Source organism: Silurus aristotelis, assembly GCF_946808225.1.
Source record: "Silurus aristotelis genome assembly, chromosome: 9".
Classification (NCBI taxonomy): domain Eukaryota; kingdom Metazoa; phylum Chordata; class Actinopteri; order Siluriformes; family Siluridae; genus Silurus; species Silurus aristotelis.
The window spans coordinates 4509701-4532656 of record NC_139582.1 but is presented as its reverse complement, the minus strand read 5'-3'; the positions used below and the strand labels follow the sequence as shown (position 1 = coordinate 4532656).

At 38.1% G+C, this 22956-nt stretch overlaps 1 protein-coding gene across 2 annotated transcripts in view; it reads right to left on the bottom strand.

Annotated features, from left to right (window-relative positions):
• mtss1lb (MTSS I-BAR domain containing 2b) overlaps positions 1-22956 on the bottom strand; it is a 78886-nt gene that overhangs the window by 4790 nt on the left and 51140 nt on the right. Inside the window, exons 4-15 of one of the 2 annotated variants that reach the window (XM_083549934.1) lie at positions 20939-21023; positions 18359-18450; positions 18174-18248; positions 14118-14275; positions 13032-13139; positions 12075-12172; positions 9538-9757; positions 7934-8008; positions 6454-6603; positions 5865-6029; positions 4430-4595; positions 142-3287 (exon numbers count right to left, since the gene is read on the bottom strand). In XM_083549934.1, coding sequence (XP_083406060.1) covers positions 2530-3287; positions 4430-4595; positions 5865-6029; positions 6454-6603; positions 7934-8008; positions 9538-9757; positions 12075-12172; positions 13032-13139; positions 14118-14275; positions 18174-18248; positions 18359-18450; positions 20939-21023 — 2150 coding nt within the window. In that variant the 3' untranslated portion in view covers positions 142-2529. The remainder of the gene's footprint in view (positions 1-141; positions 3288-4429; positions 4596-5864; positions 6030-6453; positions 6604-7933; positions 8009-9537; positions 9758-12074; positions 12173-13031; positions 13140-14117; positions 14276-18173; positions 18249-18358; positions 18451-20938; positions 21024-22956) is intronic. The other variant, XM_083549935.1, reaches the window with a different exon arrangement.

The following is a 22956-nucleotide window of genomic DNA, read 5'->3' as shown; positions in this document are numbered from 1 at the left end:
TTAAAAAATCATACATTGTGATTTCTGGATTTTTTTTTAGATTATGTCTCTCACAGTGGACATGCACCTACGATGACAATTTCAGACCCCTCCATGATTTCTAAGTGGGAGAACTTGCAAAATAGCAGGGTGTTCAAATACTTATTTTCCTCACTGTATATATATAGGATTATATATACAGCGCTAGACTGTACGTCTTGAAAGAGTGATCATCATCGCACCTGGCATGTAACACCAGTCTTGTGCCCCTTTCACACCATTCCTTCAGAGGCAGTCCTTCACTCAGCAGATACACCTTTTTTATTTCCTAAAAGACAGGCATTCCTAAAACAGAGTGCTCTATTTATGCAAAATAAATAATTCCCCCACCCCTCCAAAAAAAAAAAAAGGAAGAATATATTAATAAGTATTAAGTGTCCATTTAGTCGCACATGTAGTGGTCACTTGGAGCGACAGAACTACGCGAGACGACAGGGGTTATAGTGAACCAGGGGAGCACAGAAGGTCACTCACAGACACATACTACAGGACTAAAACAGTGTTTTGGCCACTGATTCCGACTCCAAAATCCAAAAAGCGTTCTTTTGATTTCGTCACGCTGTGAAATGGGTACTCACAGGAAACCGCTGTGTCCATGCGATGGTTTATTTTTTTCTTTTAATAAAATGCCACATTTCATAACACGTCCTATTTTCTAGATCAGGCAGTGGAATGCTCACGTTATAAAGCACTGGATGTCTGTCCTTTGCCTTCTGTGTTTCTCGTCCTTGTTTCTCTCCCAGATTCTTGACACACTTTTTCCTTTATTTTTTCTTTTCCATAAGACAACCAGGTTTGTGCCTTCATCTCAGCTCATTGACAAACCTCCAGGATTTCTAGCCGAGTCAAAACGGTGTGGTTGGAGGCTCGTGATTCAATAAAACAACTCACCTCAATTAAAAAAAAAATGTAAAAAATTACAAATTTTCTAAGAAAAACACTTCCCAACCAAATTCACTTTTTCAGTTACATATCTTATTCACTTTCCTTTGCACACTTTTAACTATCACGCCACGCCTAATTTCTTTCTACGCCCGTTATTGCAAGGGGTGCTTAACGACAGCTGTGTATAGCCAGAGGTCAATCAGTTTGGTGATTTTTGGGCATAAATTTGGGGCTGGAAAATGGCAAGTTAGATCATAAATAATGGCTTTAAAATATTTCTGAGAAGCTTTGTCAAACTTCTGTATTTAGATTCAGGTTACATGCTATACGTTATGTATTTATTTATTTACTTGATACCGCGCTAGCTATTATTGACATTTCTATTAATATCACTTCTGACAGTCAGATCCACTCAGAAATCCGGTAACTTATGCTAGATGGCGAACTAGCAATATGGATTATAAGCATTTTTATTACTTTATATTACCTAATCCTTAATACACTTATGTCAGGTTAAGAATGACTTAACAATCCTGTCAGAGGGTTGGGTGTAGGATTGTTCTGGATTAGCTAGCCAGCTAAAAATCCTGTAAGAAAGGGGACAAATCGCCAAACTGTGCTGGACCTCGGCGCTACATGGCCTAAATTCAGCCCCTTGCTATGCAGTTCTATTCTTCTTAGCATTTACTGTATACAGTGCAGCTACACTGCCCCCTAATGGCCAACACTGTCTTCAAAGTGCTTTGCTTCCTCATTGCACGTCTTGGCTTCCACTTCCTTCCCCCACTATCACAAACAGAACTGAGTTCCCCCTAAGCTTTTAACAACATCTGTACCTCCATGCATTCCAACTATTCTTGTAATTCTGTCTTTTTTACCCTTGTTAAACAGAAAGATTATTGCTCCACATTATAATGGCATTTGTTTTTAGGTAATTAAAAAAAAAATACATACATCTGATATGCACACCTTCAACGTAAGGATCTGCAGTCAAGATTATTTGCTTGGATTTAAATGATTAAACAAGCTAAAAGAGGTGCGCTAATAAAAGAAGAAGATAATTTCCATAACCACAAAGCTGACCTGCAGCAGAGCCCCGCTCATCTTCAGCCTGACTGACAGTCACACTGACCAACAGTGTGATGTCGCACAGCCGAATGTGACAGTGGGGTGAAATGCAGGAAGAGTCCCACCCCGACTGTCCTCCATTGATTAGATGAGCTTTTCCAGCACTAATTCCTGGAGTCCAGAACTAGGATTTTTTTTTTTTGTGTTTTCAAAGATCCTTGTCCCCAAATGTTTCCTTGTTCTTGCATCTGCCCAGTGTCTTCCTAGAGCCTGACTATCCTGCCATGATGGGTAGTGTTAATAAGACAAACATGCGTCCAGACACGCTACAAGTTACAGTGGCCTGAGCCTGTTGTTATTTAGAATTTTACTCCTATTTTTTTTCTCATGTTCGTTATGATACTATAACGACTTCTTTTAAACATTTAATTGATATTTTTTTTAAATCCTCTTCTTTTCATTCTCTACAGAGTCCACACAGAGTGCTTTAGATTTTTTTTTTTTTAACTGCACCTTCATTTATCTCTCTAACAGCTGTCACAGTATGCGTGGTGCCGAGCGGTCGTTGGAGACGGTCTTGCGCAGCCGAACGCCTCGACGGATAGATACCAGCATGTCCTCTCCTTCCTGCGGGGGACATTTACTCTGAGGAACGGTCTGGCCCTCGGGTGCCAGTGAGGGGAAAGGGTACTGGCCATCTCCCAGGGCTTGGGCACTGGCTACCAGCTCACCAATCTTTTCCACAAGGCTGTGCCGGTTAGCAGCTAGAAGCTGATCTTCTTCTCCCGGCTGCCCGTACACACTCATCTCGGCGCCTGTGCCCCAAGCTGCGTTAGGTAGGCTGAGGCGCTTCGGTGAAGCCTTTACATACTCCATAGCAGCTGGGGAGGCATCATCTGCTGCGTAGAACACACACTCCTCACTGCCCACACGTGCCGGAGGCCCCGGGTATCCACCGGGCGAATCAGGTATAGTGGGTGTCTTAACTGGCACTATTGGTGGCCGGATAGGGATGGGGCCAGCGTTGGAGAGAGTGCGCCTCACACCAGGCTTTGTGGAGGGTGTTCGGCGGATAGTGGCCGTCCCGTGACTGCCTGGTCCTCCACCACCAACTCCTCCTTGGGCGCCCATGGCGCTGGGCAGTCCAGCCGTACTGGCTGGCCTTTTGGTCTGGATCATGCGGCGGTAGTTCTGAGCAATATTGCTGTGCCGTGGGATTGTGGACGATTTGTCAAATTCCGACTGACCATCGGCTTCAGTGTCACCATTTACAGAGTAGCAATCATAATCAGAGCCTGGGGGGGATAAGAAAGAGGAAATAAGTAAACAGGAAAGCAAGCACAAGAATATTTTAGTTGTATTTTTGAATTGTAAAAAGAAAAATAATTCCGTTCTACAGATTGTGTTTAACTGGAATGGACCAATTTTGCAGCAGTGCTTCAGGTTCTAGATTACATGCTTTGATTAGAAAGACTGTCACCAACAAAGGCCTGCGGATTTCTGTTAGATTTGTGTACATTACAAAGATTTCAGCTGGCTACTTTGACTAAGAATGTAAATGTTATTTGTTACTGTATTTAAGTACCTTTTTATTTCGTTCCTTTTTATTTATGAGCGGATAAAAACTTAACTGGTCCAGCACACAGCAAGCCACCAATCAGGGCTGAGCGCATGCTCTGTTTTGAATTTTGATTGCTGGTTGGTGTATCTACTTATCACCAACATACAGTTCAACAGCAGGAAGAACATTTCGAGAGGAATACAGTAAGTGATGTAAGAACCTCCTGACTCTAATTTGCCACAAATCCAAAGTTTTGAAAAGAAGATTTTGGGTAATTTTAATAGATATCTATCTATGTTTGGAAAGATAAGATCATTTTATTAATAGATTGGTGTGCTTAGAGTAACATTAGAGTCTTTTCACATAAACTGAGTTAATTAAGCAAAGAGTCTTGTGACAAAATTGATAATATAATATCAATATATCATTATAAATCAGTTATCTTTACAATCAAAGCTGCTCCCTCTAATTACCTCCTTTGGTAAACCAGTCACCAAAATACTTAAGTACATTTGAAGGCAAATACTTCTCTACTTTTACTCAGGAGAAAGTTTAAGGGGAGCACTTTCACTGGAGTAATATTTTACCTAGTGTATCTCTATTTTAACTCAAGCACGTGGATTATGTACTTTGTCCACCACTGCAAAATCACTATCAGTGCTCATCTAATACTTCTCAATATCTGTTGGCTGTTGATGAGATTTCCTGTCACTGTTTTACCAACTTAATTAGCTAATCAATATCTATATTAAACCTTTCCTGGACTTACTATTGGCTGCAATTCAACATGTGTGTGTGTGTGTGTGTGTGTGTGTGTGTGTGTGTGTGTGTGTGTGTGTGTGTGTGTGTGTGTGTAAGATAAACATGAAGCTTTACCTTGGGAAGGAATCGTATCCTCAGAGCATGATGGCGTGGTTGTCTGAGTGCTGTATCCACTTGAGTATTGAAGTGAGTCCCTACTGCTCTTCTGCTGTTCCATACCGAGGCCACGAGTAAGCACCATGGCCAGGTCGCTGGCTGCAGGGGAAACCTCCTCACAATGCTGAAAAAAATTAATAAATGTACAAAAAAATTTTGTACAATAATGTTACATTATTTATCTCATTTAAAGTGATATATTATATAGTATGGGGGTAAAAGGCGGACATCACTTGTACATGCTTATGGAACATCAAATTCTAGATTTAGTCCCTGCTTTGCTGTTATGATAACCTCCAAACTTCCAGAAATGGAGTTTCCTCAAAAAAGGGGATTTGTGTTTATTCAGACATCAGTGAGACCTGGCACTGACATCGAGTCCATCCTAGACATCAATCCACCACAGGATGCCATGGGCACACATTTAAACACTCATTCGCTCCTACTCCAAATTCAAGTCATCACTTCCCCAGCAAGTGTGTTTTGGAGAGGTGGGAGTGTGCCAATAAACCTGGAGGAAATTGATGAGTAGACAGGAGGAAAGAGAAATGACCCTTCCTGACAACAACAATACAGATTGCAATACCGGTGGCTTCGGTTCAGATACATTGAATCCGTAAAGTTGTATGGGGATCATAGCTCCACTACAGTGAGATTTTTTTTTAAAGGATTACCCTCTGTATGCATCCAAAGAAATGGTCCAGACCAATACACAGACCAGGGATAACTTTATGACCAGCAATCAGGCATAGCATCATGACCACCTGCCTAATATTGTGTTGATCCTCTTTAGCTGCCAAAACAGTCCTGACCCTTTCGATCATTAACAGAATCAACTTCTTCAGCCATTTGAGCTACAGTTGCTCATCTGTTGGATCGGACCACACCAGCCAGCCTTTGCTCCCCTCAATGAGCCTCGGTCCACCATGGCCCTGTCGCTGGTTCACCACTGTTCCTTTTTCTTGGACCACTTTTAATAGATACTGACCACTGCAGGCCAAATACAGGCAACAAAAGCTGCAGTTTTGGAGATGCTCTGACCCAGTTGTCCAGACATTACAATTTGGCCCTTGTTAAAACTCGTTCAAATCTTAAAGCTTGCCCATTTTTTCTGCTTCTTACCCATCAACTTTGGGGACAAAATGTTCACTTCACCGGTCATAATGGTATAATGTCATAATGTTATGCCTGGTTGTTGTATAACTATCATTTGACTAAATTGAAAGGGTCTCGTATTTTATTTTATATTTTCTTTTTGAAATCAACATGCCTGCATAGATTAGTTTCGGAAGACCTGAGTATTCATTGGTCTCCTACTTCTATGTGGCACCATTACCTAAACAGGAAGTAAATTACAGTGCTTCAACTGGTATTATGCTTTTATGAACATTACCTTAGCTGCAATAGTAGCAGGTGTCATCCTGGGCCTTTGGGGATCGTCAGGATGTACCCCAGCATAACCTTGAGACTGGGGTGATGATTCTGATTCTCTCGTCTCCTTCCTTCTCTGGAGGGTGCTGGCTGCTGGCTGCTCAAGCAAGCCTGCCTTGGACCAGTCCTGAAGCAGTAAGTGTCATTTTTTTAATTGAAAATTAACAAGCTATTTCCGTTTTTCTTTCGGATAAGAAAACCTGCCCACTATCCAGCAGTTTGAGTATCCTTCCACGCATGTACTCTCGATGTGCGCCTTTAGCACTATCCTGCTCAATTTGTGTTAGAGTCAGGTGAACTCTAAGATGTACCATCCTTGTCCTGCTCCGTTTATCAAATCTCCAAACACAGAGATTTAAAATCAGGATGGAGGTAAAAAAAAAAAAAAAAAAAGGCTGGTGTTAACAAGCAAAATGAGGTAATGAATGAAGTTAAGCAGGAAATGAAATAAAAGCAATCGAAAAATAAGCATTATTTAAGATGAGCAAACGTAGAAGCAGAACAAAAGAAAAAAAAAATATCTGCAAAGAAATGTGCCCATGGGAACAAACCTTCCAGCAAGGAACCTTTGATGTGGGAGAGGAAGTGTTGGATCCAGGGGAGCGACTAGTGGGTGGGGACGCAGGAAGTATGACAGAGAAAGGCCTGATGGAGCCAGTGTGAGATAAAGCAGGACGGAAGGTAGCGAAGGATGAGCCAAACTGCGGAATGGAGAGACAAGATTCAGACAGTGAGAATACGTAGCAATCACACAGCCTTGTGATCCGGAAGCACAGGCCGAGTAGGGGGACAAAATATGAGGGCAGAAAATAGATCAGTTGAGGTTGAAGCATTTTTTTCATTCCTTACAGTCCCATAACCATCCATTAATATTAATATTTAGTTAACATTTTGATTAAGAAAAAAACTCATTAGAAAGGCTAATTATAATTCCCAAAAATTCTTATATCACACTTCATATGTCAAAAGATTTTACCTCAGAATGTCATTTATGGATTATTATGAACATTATGACCACGTGCCTATTATTGTATTGGTTCCCCTTTTGCTGCCAAAACAGTCCTGTATTAACAGCATTAACTTTATCAGCAATATGAGCTACAGGAGCTCGTCTGTTGGATCGGATCACACGGACCAGCCTTTGCTCCCCACGTGCATCAATGAGCCCACGACCCTGTCCCCGTTTCACCACTGTTCCTTCCTGGACCACTTTTGATAGACACTGACCACTGCAGACCAGGAACATCCCACAAGAGCTGCAGTTTTAGAAATGCTCTGACCCAGTCATCTAGACATCACAATTTTTTCCAAATCCTTACGCTTGCCCATTTTTTTTTTGAGGATAAAATGTTCACTTGCTATATATATCCTACATACCAAAAAGGTGCCATGATGAAGAGATAATCAGTGTTATTCACTCACCTGTCATAAACTTATAATGTCATAACGTTATGACTGATCGGTGTAACTAGTGGTGGGATTTGAACTCATAACCTTCTGGTCAAACGTCCCAAATTTTAGCCACAACCACTTTTACGATGTGCTAGATTTGCTTCATTTTAAAAAGGTTGATTAAATGGCAAATTATATATATTGTATATATAATTGTATGTAAAGTGTGTGAACAGAGCATATAAAATAGAATCAGTAATGTGTGTAAATAAGAGAAATGGAATATGCCAAGATTATGGATGCACCCAACTGTTCACTTGGAATGAATAAAATGTAAAGTACATACTCAAGTTTAAAATGACAGCAGGAAAGGATGGCCTAATAGAACATGTGCTAAATTTATTTGTGAATAATTAAGTAATTTGTGAAGACCAAATGGTGGAACTGCATGACTATGCGGTCCACTTTCTGTACTCAAGTTTGCTCAAAACATTGGATGGATGGTGGAGCAGGGAAAACAGCTTTGACAGAAAAGACATGTGAAAATGCTCATACCACCTTGTCCATATTTAGCTCCAGTAACACACAGGCCTGTGGATGAAAAATAGGACAAACAAATCAACAGGTATGTGAACTTACTGTTGTAGGAGAGCTGCATTCACTCACTGACTGACATGTTTCTGAAGCCTCTGAAGATGCTGAACTCGATGACTTCTACAGAAAAGAAAAAAGAGATAAAAGTTAGACGTTGTAGACCTGTCCTAGGTTTATTCTCCTTTCTATATACACTGTATGGAGAAAAGTTTGTGGACCAGACCATAAGATTTGTATGTGTTTTTTAAACATCCCTGTCCACATTTATTTCCCATTTCCTGTAATAATAACCTCTTCTTTTTTAGGTTTTGGAGGGTGGTTGTGGAGATTTGTGATCATTCAGCCATAAGCTCAATAGTAAAGTCAGGTACTGATAAGGAGTCAGCATTCCAGTTTATCTCAAAGGTATTTGATGGATTGAGTGGAGAGCTCTATAGCAGGCCACACTATGTCTCCGTTATTGTGGTAACGGTTTGTGGAAGAACAGCATAAACCACATATGGAAAAGCCTGGAAAAGTCTTGTGTCCCAATCATTTTGTCCATACATTCTAGTGCACTTGGTCATTCAATTAACATTGTTCATCTAACATTACAAATGGTTGCTTCTTCAGCTGATTAAAATACTGTGAGGTTGAGCTCTGATTTACAATTACACACTGAAACACAGAAAATGGACACAAACATGTCTTTTTTTTTTTTCCTTTAATACTGTAGATGCTTCACTGTAATGTCAGCACTCTGCCTGTCAGGTAAGGATTCTACCAATGTCTTGAGATGGGTCCTCTGAGTAGCCTACTTGTCATCATGAGGTGCAAAACATCTAGAATTCGTGTGCCTATTTCTCATTTTCACCAAATACAATAATCCAACATGTTTCTCCAGCAATCTCAGAATATAGCAATAGGATGAATATTTTTTTTTTATTTCACCATCCAGCTTTAATTGTACATTTGCAACCACCACATTATGTGAAACTTAGAAACCGTGAGCATAAACAGGTTTTTGGGTAAAACCCAGAACATTTTGTTAGATGATTCCCACCCTATCTATCATGAGTTTCATCTTCTACCTTCTGGTACTTGGTATAGAACTTCTTTAAGTAAAAAAAAAAGCTTTAGGAGTTTATTTATCCCCTTCAGCTGTAAAGTTTTTTAAATTGCAGGTGCCACTTAAGAGAAATTGGGAGTTTGTACTGTTTGTTTGAGTTGTTTTTTGTGATATGCTTGTGTGATGGATGGATGAGCTGAACATATTCCTATTTTTTCCCCCTGGTATTTTGTATTTGGCATTTTTGGCAATTCATTATTATTCATTGAATTGTTTTAAAAACTGTTCAAATGTTGATGATCACAAATGTCATTGATAATAATAATAAACTTTGTTAATAAAAAAAAAATACATAATATTTTTTTAAGTTTTAACTGTGATGTATGTATGTACCGAACTGAATTTTGTGTTCCTTTACACTCCTATATATATAAGCAGAAATATCTGTGCAAAATTCAAACAATTAGCATAATTAAGAATGCTTCATTTGCATAAATAGATGCCATTTCGGGTTTTTTTTCAAAAAGTAGTAATCGACAAAAATTTGTAAGAAAATCATTGTTTTAAAAGGTGTAACTCTTACATGGCGAGGCTGTAATACCTGGCTTGTGATGTCTGAGGGCATGGGCGAGGGGGGTTTGGAGTAGATGTTGGCATCCTGAGAGATGAAGCCCGAGTCGTGGGAGGAGACACTACTCAGGCGGTGGGCACCTCCTGGAGGCGGATGTGCCAGGCTGCGGTAGCGACAGGACGAACTGGGTGAGTGAGATTGTGAGCCTCCTGACGAGCGAGAGGCACTACTGTGGGCGCTGTTCACACTGCTGTAGGGTGAGGGAGGCACGGCAGGCACGAAGGACACAGATGAGTAGAGGGTGAAGGGATGGAGGTGGTGTTCAGGATGGTTTGAACAGAAACGAGCCATGCATTGTAATGTTGAGAAGGGCAAAAAGGAGAAAGCATGAGAAAATACGAATGGATATATGGAGGATGTAATAATTAAAATGTTATGGTGATGAGACAAAAAGGTCACAGCATTTTGATTAAAAGTCACGTCATGTGATGAGTGGGATGCAACAATATTAATAATGAAAAAATAGCCAAGGAAACAAAAATGGTGAATTTGTTTAAAAAAGGGGGTGAAAGAGGGAGGAAGAAGAATCACATGGAAAACACACAGGTTGGAGAAAGTGTAAGAACGAGTGACACCCGGGTATGAGCTGACATTGTTTAGGATATAAGGCCTTACATGGACTTCTGCCATAGTGTCCATGCAAGGCTACACAAACATACACAGATATGGACACACGATGGCACTTTCATACGGCACACATCCGTAGACAAACCCTTTATTTCTCTGAGGCTCGTTTATTATCTCGATTTGCAAGCTGAAAGAACTGTTTAGTTTTAAAATTATCGTCATGTTTCTTTTGTTATTTATACTTTTTCAGCAGATTATAGATTATACTTATTCAGAATTCACAAGTGGGAAAGTAGACAATCAAAATTTAGATTAAATGTAGTTAAATTATTTCTTTTTTTTACATTTATAGACAAAGTATAGTAAAGAAAGAAAGAACCTTGACTCTGATGTACATGTACTCTTTTGGCCTATAATCTACACTGCGAGATTTCATAATTAATACATGATGTGTGTTAATTAATTAATTTATATAAAGTTTTAATTTGGTATAATACATATACATTAATGTTTGTTTTTTGCTTGTTCAAATGGAAAAAAATCTTATTTGTATAGCAGATGCTGATCAGAAAAGGTTTAAAAAATTTTAGAAAGATGACAGAGGGATGTCGATACTATTCATTTCATTCATTTATTTTCTCCCGCTTATCCGTAATTCGGGTCGCGGGGGCAGCAGTGTAAGCAGACCCCCGCCTTCGACTGCTGCCCAATCCTCACAGCACCGTCCCTTACGGTCCCCCCTGCAGGTGGTGAGCCCACAGGAAGGCGGCCCCACGTCACTCCGACGTCACGGACCTTGATATTTCCCCCGTAAGGGACCCCCGGAGCATAGAGGGTTAAGGGCCTTGTCGATACTATTTAGATTTAAAATTTTCCGACACATTAAAAGTCTTTATGACTTTAATTTTCTCTGCAAAATGAAATATGTCTAAAATAAGAGCTCTCTGAGGCTGGTGAGGGATAAATGCAAGAATTTCCATTGGCAAAATGCTGGTATTCAAGATACAATAAGGAATCTCTCTCTCTCTCTCTCTCTCTCTCTCTCTCTCTCTCTCTATCTATCTATCTATCTATCTATATATATATATATATATATATATATATATATATATATATATATATATATATATATATATATATATACACTGTATATATAAGGTAACAGGTGCTTTTATACTTTGTGTAACATACTTTACAACACAGTGAAATTCTTTCTTTGCATATCCCAGGATTGTTAGGAGGCTGGGCTCAGCCATACAGATCCTCTGGAGCACTGAGGGTTAAGGGCCTTGCTCAGGGGCCCCAAGAGTGGCAGCTTGCCAATAACAAGGTTAAAAGACCTGCCCATTATTTTATCAAGAAAATGAAAAGACTTTCAATAATTTAGCTTTGAGATAATTACAATCCTGATTTGTTGAATTAGATAGACCTAATGTTACGCACAAAACAGTCTGCATTGTGACATTGTGTAACCACTGCTCAGTACAGCTCAGTTTGCTAAAGCACTCAGAACCTGTGCAGAGTCATTTATTGCAAAATCGACAGACGTACACCATGTCAGATCACACCCCTTGTAACACATCAGTGAAGTTCAATAGCCCACAGTGCAGTAAAAGGCCCCCTCATAGGTAATTATGGTTTCATATGATCATTCAAACTGGGCCATTAGTGCTTTGTTTGTAATGGGCACCCAGACTGGAACAAGATCACAAACTGATGTTAACATGAATCTTGAAATACAGAAACCGAATGAACACGATGTATGAGCTGGAGCAGCAGGTTGAAAAACATGCATGCACCACTTGAAAAGAACTCCCTCCAGAAAGCTCAAACATTATCCATACATGTCACTCTAAGGCAACTGCACAATCAAATAAAGTATACGTATGCAACAGAAACATTAAAATAAAGTCAGGTAGAATGATCTCTTCTTGTCTTACCTGCACATGCTGCTTTTTCTCGAGCCGGAGCTACTAGGGGAGGATGGAGGTGTCTGGTAGGACCAGCTGTAGTCTGAACCTTTCAGATCCTTTATCACCTGATATAGGAAAATAGAGACAAATCCAAATATATACATGCAGAATATTATATATATATATATATATATATATATATATATATATATATATATATATATATATATATATATATATATATATATATATATATATACACATGTGGGTGCACCCATGATAATGTTTTTACTTGGTTGAAGGTACACTTGAAAGTTTGTCATGCTAACGATTTAAATGCTATTTATACTACTGACTAAAAATATGGAGCACCTGACTTTCACACCCCTCTATCACATCCACGTCTTTCCTAATCTGTTGCCCCAAAATTGAAAGTACAAAAAAAAAGTATTTCGTCTTTGTATGTTTAGCATTGAGCCTCACAGAGCGCACCATATACAAAAAGATAAACATCCACACTGTATACATAGACATATAGACACAGAAATACCTACTTATTACATCAATTACATATTATTCATTATATATATTTTTTTACATTTATATATAGTCTCTCTCCCACTCGGTTGACTTTTTAGCAAAAGTGTCAAATGCTTTGTAAAACATAATAAATAACATTGTTGGTAAATTTTTGTCAAATATAGTATACAATAAAGCTACGTAAAATTATTTGCTTTGTGTATCGCAACTTGTTAGGAATTGGGATTAGCCATATGGTGTCCCTGGAGCACATAGAGATAAACGCCTCGTTCAAAGGCCCAACAGATTAGTGGTGCAGGGGCTCGACCACTAGCCTTCTGCTGAGAACCTTAAGCGTGATTTGAGCAGGACCGAATAACATTTCCATGATGATCTTCTCACAAAGCTTTCAGAAATAAAGCTAAGCATTTGCTGAATTTTTGTATTGAAAAAAGCCTGTTGTACCTGCTCACTGGCTGGCGGGAGTTTGTGGGGATCGGTCGTGAGCACAGTGAGGTCATCAATAATAGCCTGCAGATGAGTGATCTCTCCCAGCATTGCAATTTCTCCATTCTAATAGGTGAGAAAAATAGCAAAAACCTACTAAAGCAAACGAAATATTAATTAATTATTCAGATTATCGTCTTCCTAGTAGACAAGTGGTAACATTCATCTTTTTTTCATCTGTGCATCGGTATAAAAGTTAATGATGTGATGCACAAAAATGCCGGTTACAAGTTGCAATTTGCATCGCGATGAATTATTTTGTAACATTTTTGCATCAGTATTTTTTTTTTTTTATTTCTATATAATTATTAGTAGATGTTCTTTGCATTTATTATTTAGAAAGTGACCAATAATATGTGACCAATATTTGATATGTAGATCGATTTCTCCTCGCTAAACTGTTTCTCTGACACGTTCTCTCATCACCACTGAGAGTACTGTGTCCTGAGAGTCACATAGAATACAGATTAACATGGCAGAGGTAGAGCTGCATCTTCCTGAAGACAGAACAGAAAAAGAGCATCAATTAATCTTTTTTCTTCAGTTTTTTTGCACAACAAAGGCCTGTTTGTAAAGTACATTTATGATTTGCTGTCTGTCTGAACCAAAGAAATAATATGTAACTATATGTACCATATTGAATTGCATAGGATCATTTCTTTTCATTTGCATTGTATTGCAATGAATTGTATTGTGTTGAATTGAATTGAATTGAATCAGAATCGAATCGGAAGAAGGGTGAATCGTATCGTATTCCATCGGTAGCTGTTTCATATGTAGCTTATTATTATTAATTTATTATTATTATTATTATTATTATTATTATTATTATAATTAGCTTATTATTGGCTATGCATCGAGATGCAAATTGCATCGGCCTCAGGAGATGCTCGTTTCTACTGTATATTATTGGCCTCATTTTAATATTTTATTAGTTTAAGTGCACTTCTTTGAATGACCACTTGGAGGCCTAAGGAAACAAGTTAACATTGTTGTTTGTGATCAAAAATGCTATACTTTGCATCCTCCTGCTATTAAACTTACCACTACAGGCTGCAAAAAGCTGATAAAGGTACAGAAGCGTCCTCTTTCTTCCACCAGGGCGCGCCGTACCGCCTGCTTCTCCGTCTCCTCCATCAGCAGGTACATATCGTTCACATCCTGCATGGCACTGTCCAACTGAGGCTGCAGGTCCCCACGGCCTTCACAGAGAGACAGAGTGCAAGAACGACAGACGGAGGACAGAAGGACGAGGTGTGGAAACAATAAGAAGTAATAGTGGAATAGCAAAAGTAATTTGGCGTAAGGATCAGGTAATGGTCATGAATATTACAGTGAAGGTTTCAGAACAAGACAGTGGACAAGAGAAGGAAGAAAATATAACGTAAAAAAGACAATGTCGACTTGAATTTCAGTCACAATACAAAATAAAGACATACAATAATCCATTCTAACTAGGATCTACAGTACACAGCTGATGGAGGACAAACAGGCTACATGTTCTATCGCTTTAGACACTCGCTAGACGCAATGAAATCTCTATAACATCTCATCAGGTTACTGTTAACTCGTGCAAATTGCTATTTGTGGCTAGAACACTTAGCCAGGATGCACAACTAATGATGTTACCACAAACAAGCAGCTACTAATGTAAAAAGCAAGGCTTGATGCAAACACAACAGCTAGGACTAAACCAGGAAGTCTGTGTTTGTGTGCCACCGTATTTTGAGTTTGAAGAAAGCGAGAACCTCATGCAAAGTGAAAGTCTGCATTCCAGCAGCGTTTTAAACACACACTTGTTGTCCAGACAGTGCACAAGCTTTCATTACTTAAAGCACAAGCAAAGGCTGTATAGTGAAGAACATAATCAGAAACACACTTGAATGGTGTCCAGATTATGTCAGATATAAAATACAATGAAGTGTCCTAATAATAATTATACAAAATTATATAATAATAATAATACTGATAATAAAGGAACAGAAGGTCATTGGTTAAAAACTTCAGAAGGTTGTGAACTGATCAGGAAGTTTTGAGTTCAGATCCCTGAACTGTCAAGCTACCAGTGCTGGAACCTCGAACAAAGCCCTTAACCCCTCACTATTCCGTTGAATGCAAGAGATAACTACAAGAGATAATTGCAGAAAATGCTATAAATTTAATAATAATCATCATCATCATCATCATAATAATAACAGCAATAAGACCAGTGCATTTCTGTCTCGTCTTTACATTCTATATATTAAAATACTGAAAATGTGCTTGAGTGTTTTCAGTTTTAAACGATTCTCTCTTACTGCAATGTCGTTCACATTTCTTTGGCTCAATACAATGCTGTTAGATGGTAATGGTAATATGATGGAACTGTAATGAATGGACATTTGGTGCCACTCAGATGAGGATAGGTTCCATTTAGAGACTGGTTCCTCTCATGCCATCTCAATGAGTTTGTCCTCACCACAGTGATTATAAGGAACAAACTTGTACTAAAATGTATACAATGCTATACCAATAAAAATAAATCGAATTGAATTGAAATTAATAAACAATTTGTCTAAACAATTATTCATTCCAAATGCAATATAATCACATTTCTGTCTATTTCTCGATTTTTTTAAGAGTATCGAATATTTTATACCACCCTGTAATAATAAATCTAAAACGCTATACTGAGAATGAGGATGGCTTTCATGTATATAAAATGATTAACATTTTGAACTGACCTGCTTAAAAGTTATAAATAAAGATTTCTTTTTCGCTATAAATTAACACAGAAAATGAGTTCAAGTGTTTTTCAGATTGCTTCAAGGTCCAGTGAATAAGCTTACGTTTTCTTCAACAGGGTGCTTCCTTAAATAAAAAGATTTCCTAATTAAAAAGTTGGATTAGCTAAGAACCTGGAGTATAAAGGGGTTTTATTTCATTGTCACATATAAATTACAGCACATTGAAATTCTTTCTTCGTATATCCTAGCCATGGAAGCGCAGGGTCGAAGTGCAGGGCCAGCCATAATACAGCGCCCCTTCAGTACAGAGGTTTAAGGGCCCAAGTATCTTCTTCTTCTTCTTTCGGCTTCTCCCATTAGGGGTCGCCACAGCGGATCATCCGTCTCCATACCCCCTCCCCTGACTACCTGCCTGTCTTCCCTCATCACATCCAGCTTGAAAAAATGGGGCTTGAACCCTCAACCTTCTGATCCAAAGCTTTAAATATTGAGCTACCACTTCACCATACAGCATCCTATTCATTTTCCTAATTAGGTACCTGCTTAGTATTGTTAGAAAATTGATTTATCTCAGATTATGGCATATTCTGAGCCTGACTTAAAAAGCTATAAAATTCTCTAAGAGCAAGTGCTGATGGGAAGTCGGCACAGGTGTGTTTAAAAGCACGGAGAAGGAATGCAAGCTTGAGCTACGGGAAGAGAAACAGCTTTCTGGGGGATATTATACTTACCCTGCAGTTCTATAAGAGAGAGAGAGAGAGAGAGAGAGAGAGAGAGAGAGAGAGAGAGAGAGAGGAAGAGGGAGAGAGAGAGAGAGAGAGAGAGAGAGAGAGAGAGAGAGAGAGAGAGAGAGAGAGAGGGGGACAGAAAGGGGCATTCAGGAGAAGAGCATGAGAGATGATGAGAGAAGAAGGAGAGAGCAGGGAAAGCGCAAGGTTAAGGTTAGTATAAAGAAGCCATCACCGCACATTTCACAGCCAAAGGCCTTCAGGAGTGTTAAAGCAAAACCAGCTAAAATAAATATCCAACTTTTCTTTTTCTTTACAATATACAATACAAATATATATATATATATAATTGTAATTCATTGTTAAACAGCTATAAAGAGAACAGTACAATGAGATGAACTTATTGTCCATCCATGTAAAAATGTGGTGCTCCTTAGTCTTCCTAGTAACACATGCACTTATCTTCCCTTCAAGAGCCCAAATTATTGGCTGCACAGATATGAGCTCAACAAATGATGTGAGAGCTGTAGTTGCACCGACGAACCACCAAAGGGAGCTGTTACACCACAGTTTTTTTCGTTAGAGAAAACTGGTGATCTGAAGATCAGATCATTTTAGTTTCTTGGTTCTTTGAATCTCGTTCATCAAAATGAATCTATTCTCTTTTTTTGAGTCATTTTGTTTATTTCGTCTCGCCAAAAATAAAATAAAATGTAAAATTTTCAATAAGATATTTTCCCCCTTTAAACATAATGGATTAATGCTTTTGCTTCAATTGCTCAAGATATATGGACAAAAGTATTAGGACAGTTGACTTTTCCAGGTGTATGTGGTTCTTCCCCAAAATCTGTTACCACAAAGTGGGAGGCACACAATTGCATACGACGTCTTTGGATTCTTTTTGTCTTCACTTGAACTAGGAGAATGACAATGTCCCTTTGCACTAAGCCAGCTCCATGAAGATATGCTCTACAATTTTTTAAGTGGAAGATCTCCTGCTACAGAGGTCTCAACCCTACTGAACACCTTTGGGAGGAATTGGGAAATGCTGACTGCACCCCAGGCCTCCTCACCTCACCTACTGTACATTAGTAACTGACTTTACTAAAAGCTTTGTAACTAAATGAGCACAAAATCTCCACAAACACACACAAACTCGAATGGAACTCATTTCCAGAAGATTGGAGGTTTTTATAGCAGCACATGGGGATTAAATGTGGAAGGGGGTGTTCAAAAAACATGTCTTTTAGTCAGGTGTCTGCCACCTTTGTCCATATATTATATATTTTTTCCCCATTGCAATACACACTTCTTTCTGTTGCATACATTTCCATTAAGGAAACAGTTTGTAGTGTTTTAAAGTACTTTCACACTTTATGATTAAATTTATTATTGTTTGTAAAAAAAAAAAAAAAACCTGCCCTGCTCAAATAAAAAACCATTTCAACTGTAACAATTCTTTTACCAGTCCTAGCTTGTGCCTGCTAACGAACTAGCCTGGTGCGCTAACAACTCTACCCATAAAACTTCCTGGCTAGCAATGGCTCATTACTATGACTAACCTGGATTGCTATCTAAACTAGATATTATTTATTTAATTTTTTCATGCTTCTTTTTATATTTTGGGGTCGGGTGGTGTCTTGTACCTTTCCTCGCTTTCTTCTGTAGTTTCATAGTGTCTGAAGATTTCTTCTTTATCTCATGACGAGATCGTTTGTACTCTGTAGCGAGAAGGAGAAACAGGCCAAACATGTCAACGTCTTGTGTTCAGTATTTTACAAATGTTCTACTTCAGAAATCTTGTGCTAGTTGAAGGCACACTGTAAGTAACCTTTGGCGTGATCTTTATCCAGCTGATTGGCTGTTTTCTTCCAGTCCTCGATACGCTCCTGTAGAGGGGTGATCAGGCTTTCCATCAGAGCACTGAAGAAAAAAGAGGTGGAAGGAGATCAATGATGGAGAGCAGACTGAAAATTTGACATTTGTGACTGGAATGGGGAAAGGTTTGTTGTTTTCTATAGCATCTGATCTGTTCTTAATTCCCAGATGTATGTGGACTGTTGTTACAGGAAGACATGCTGCTGCACAGTGATAAATATGGCCCTGTCCTAACTTTTCTGAGACGTTACTGAGATATTCAAATTTAACATTGGGTACATTTCCTCAGTTTAATCATTTGATGTTTTTTATGTTTTTTTTCTGTGAATAAAATTTGGGTTTATGAGAATTGCAAATCATGCATTATGTTTTAATTTATATTTTCCATTTATTTAGACAGACAGACAGACAGACAGACAGACAGACAGACAGACAGACAGACAGACAGACAGACAGACAGACAGATAGATAGATAGATAGATAGATAGATAGATAGATAGATAGATAGATAGATAGATAGATAGATAGATAGATAGATAGATAGATAGATAGATAGATAGATAGATTTTCAGATGACAGGGCAGCTCTTAAAAATTCTCAAATGTTTTTATGTAATTATAGTGTTTTAAATTACATAAATCAAAAGGACACCGAAGTAAACTTTTGCTATGTTTCCACATCTACGGTTATAATTGCCGGATGTGTGCATTTTGGATGCACCGGTGGATTTTGGTGCTTGATTTGAGACTTGCCGCATCAGTAAAATAAATTTTATGAATAAAATTTTTATTATTCTTATTATTATTATTATTATTATATCTGAGTAAAGAAAAGGGCATCGTAAATAAATGTGTTGCACATTTATTTTCGCCTTTTTTTCTATTTATTTCTATTTTTGATCAAAATGGTCAAACGTAAACACGTGCCGCATTAATTGCATGTTCATAAAATAAGTGCCATTAAAATGAATAAGTTAATTTGCGTTAATTTTGACAGCCCTAATATAATTGAAGAAAATAATGCATATTTGTAGACCTAAATGCAAACAGCATACACATAACAGAGCTATGTTTAAAATAAAGTCAACCGTTTATTTAAAAAGGAAACCTTGTCAATAGCCTTATTACTCATTTTTTAACTCGACCATGACATACTTTGTTGATGTGAGCGAATATTTATAGCCTGCAAGAAATCTTTCAAATTGTGTTTTCAAAGGTATTTAAGCTTCCATTTATTAACTAGTGAAAACTGAAAACAGATGTCTTCAAATAAGATGCAGAAATAGGTGTGTGTGTGTGTGTGTGTGTGTGTGTGTGTGTGTGTGTGTGTGTGTGTGTGTGTGTGTGTGTGTGTGTGTGTGTGTGCACTTTTCTGCCATTTAGTATCAGATTTTGGGCTGGTATTTGTTTCAGACACCATATGTGTAGTACTTCTGCTTGAGATTACCACAAACAACATCTGCTGCTCTGCTTGTAGATTACAGGATTATAGTCTGATTGAACTACATGCATGGATGCATAAATATACTCATTTCTAATTGCAAAAAAAAAAGTGCATGAGGACGTGAATCACTAGAGGTCTCAGCTGACAAAGGTTAGAGATATGCACCTGGGGTTTACTTCCATTACAAAGACTCTGCACACTCACCATCCACTTTATTAGGAACAACTGTGCAGTGCCTGTCAGAAAATACATGTAGCTATGTCAGGGTCCACTTTACGAGTTTCTGTTTCTACTTGCAAAATATGATAACTTGTTATATACCTAGGTGTTTCTAAACGTTTGACAGGCCCTATACATGAACATTCATGCATATATCAATTAGCCAATCATCTGGCAGCAGAGCAATGCAAAAAATGGTTGATAAGACAAATCAAAGTGAAATTGGTTTAAGCTGCCAGATAGGACGTAGTAACTGAAATAATTACTGTTTACAACAGTGATAAGCAGAAAAACATTAAACCTTGACATGGCTGGGATAGCAAAAGCCCACATCAGGTTCTCGTGTTAGCCAAGAATAGTAATCTAAGGCAAAATAATTTAAATAATTTCATAGGAACAACTTTACACAAACTAGACTAGTCATTATTTGAGTTACTATTCCCTTCCTGGCACACCAAACCAACGTGCCCATTTTCCCTAACCAAGCTTTTCAACTTGGCATTAACTGTCACTCACTCAATGTTTTTGTTTTTTGCCCCATTCCTGATAAACACTGCAAACTAGTTACTACTAGTGACACTGCAAACTACTAAACAACCAAGCCAAGCTTAAAGTCACCATAATCAAAAAGTCATCATAGTTTTTCTTCATTCTGATGTTTGATTAGAAAATAACCTAAGCTATTGTCCTGCATGTGAAAGATTTTCTGCATTGAATTAAGCTTTAATGTAAGTGTACAGATGTTAATTTTCCCTGTGTTAGCATGCGTTTTGATCTTAAAAAATAAGTCCAGAGTGCTCCAGAGGTAACTTAGGTGTGTGTAAATTTCAGGCTCTGGAAAACTGAAAGAAAAAAAACAGTAGCATCATACTTGGTGAAGTGGCGTAGTTTAGCCTCGATGCTGCGGTGGCGCATACACATCCTGGTCAGCGCCGAGCCGATGTCTCTGGTGGCGCCTGCACAACACACAACAATTTTAATTTGACAATTTTAACATTGTATTGCATCATGTACATCCTTTAGAACTTGGACACAAGGGATAAAGTGTGCTACTGCGTACAATTAACGCATACATGTAATCGCAATTTCTGGACTTTTCTGGCCCCTGAACTTAGTCAAATATTTATTGGACATGACCTAGCCAATCAGTCACAATGTACACAGTCTGAGCCATAATCCAAATACTGCTGCATGCGTATACGGGATAAAGAGAAGGAGTCAAATCTATAATGGTGCCATATGTCAAGCTATTTTTAGCAGCAGCTGAGCGTTTGGAAATTCCTGACCTCAGTATTTGGATGAAGAGGCTCTTTCGCTTCCAAAGAAGGCGGCCCACGCTGCTATTGTTTTCTCTTGTGTTTATACAACGATCCCATGTGTTGAACCGTGCAAGTAATATATAACAAAAGCTCCATGTCTGCTTTCATTCCCACAAAAGTTAAATAGGTCATAGACAGTCTGTGATTTACACATCCACTGGAATTATGATAACATTGCATGACTGCATAAGAACAGAGTGAAGACAAACGGAAAAACAGCTAAAATGATCATATTTGAATCTATTTTTTCTTCATAGCATAGTGAATTATGTGTTTTGACAGAGTCAGCGGAATATGACATTTGTAAATATGGCTGTGAAAATACCTAAGAAATCCTGTCAAGTTAGCACTGATTAGCAAAAGCAACAAAATGGCCTTGTGTTTTCAGTGACGGATATTTACAAATGGCTTTTAGAAACCTTGTCCAGTTAGCACGTTAGCTATAAAAGGTCATATTATGAGTGCTAGCAAACAAGTGTGATTAAACTATTTTATTATAAATAATGAATGTTAAATATTGTTTGAAAGTTACCTCAGGAATTCTTTATAATAGCGTGTGTTAACTGTCTGGCTAGCACTGTATTGGAGTGATACATATACTGGCTATAAATACACCAAAACTTGTCAGTGGATAATAATTTACATAGGTCCATAAAGGTTAGGTCAATGTTTAAACAAGTTTACATGTATTTATAATTTCAGTTAGACAGCCGGTGAAGTAAATGGACTCCCAATTCAGATTATGCACATTACCTGCATGTGCTTCACGAGATTTTTTTACACTAGAAACATCAGACAGCGTCTGAGTACAGAGCGTATGGACCAAAATCACCTTCCTTTCAACCCGCCAAAAAAATGAGGGATAAAAATGTGAACAGAGGGGAAAAAAAACCTTTTTGGGATATATTTTCTGTCTTTTTATAGAAAAAAATTCTTGCTAAAGCGTTGCTAATATATTGCTGTATGAATTCGCATTAATCTCACATTCACATTAATCTCTGCCGTCGAAAAAATCCAGCTTTCATCCTCATTAGTCATATAAAAGCGTAATTGATCCTGTTTATTCTACTACTTTGCATTTTATTATCTTCTTCTGGCGCTCCAACAGTGAATTGTTTACACAACCATGTGGCCACAGGATACTTATGAAATCGTAATATGAGCACAGGACATGAGCGAATTGATCAAAATGGTGATCAACTTGCTATTTTTATTTGTCTTTGAAATCATTTTAAACGGATATGCTCTGCTATAGGGAAAATGTGTTCACAATTTGACAGATAAATTACCAGAGCAATAATTTTCTGCATTTTTAGTTCACTTTAGTGTTGTTAATGACTAAATATAGAACATGTGCTCTATAATTAACATGTGCTCTATACTTTAACCAATAGGTTTTAATGTATAGTATGGTTACTATAGACCTTGTACTATTTCTCATAATTCAGGGTTAGGGTTAGGCTGTCCCTGTCCTGTGATTTCTACACTAGATTTACATATACGTATGATTCAAATATACGTATTATCGTATAAAAAAAACGATATAACCAAATTTTGTCTCAGGAAATGC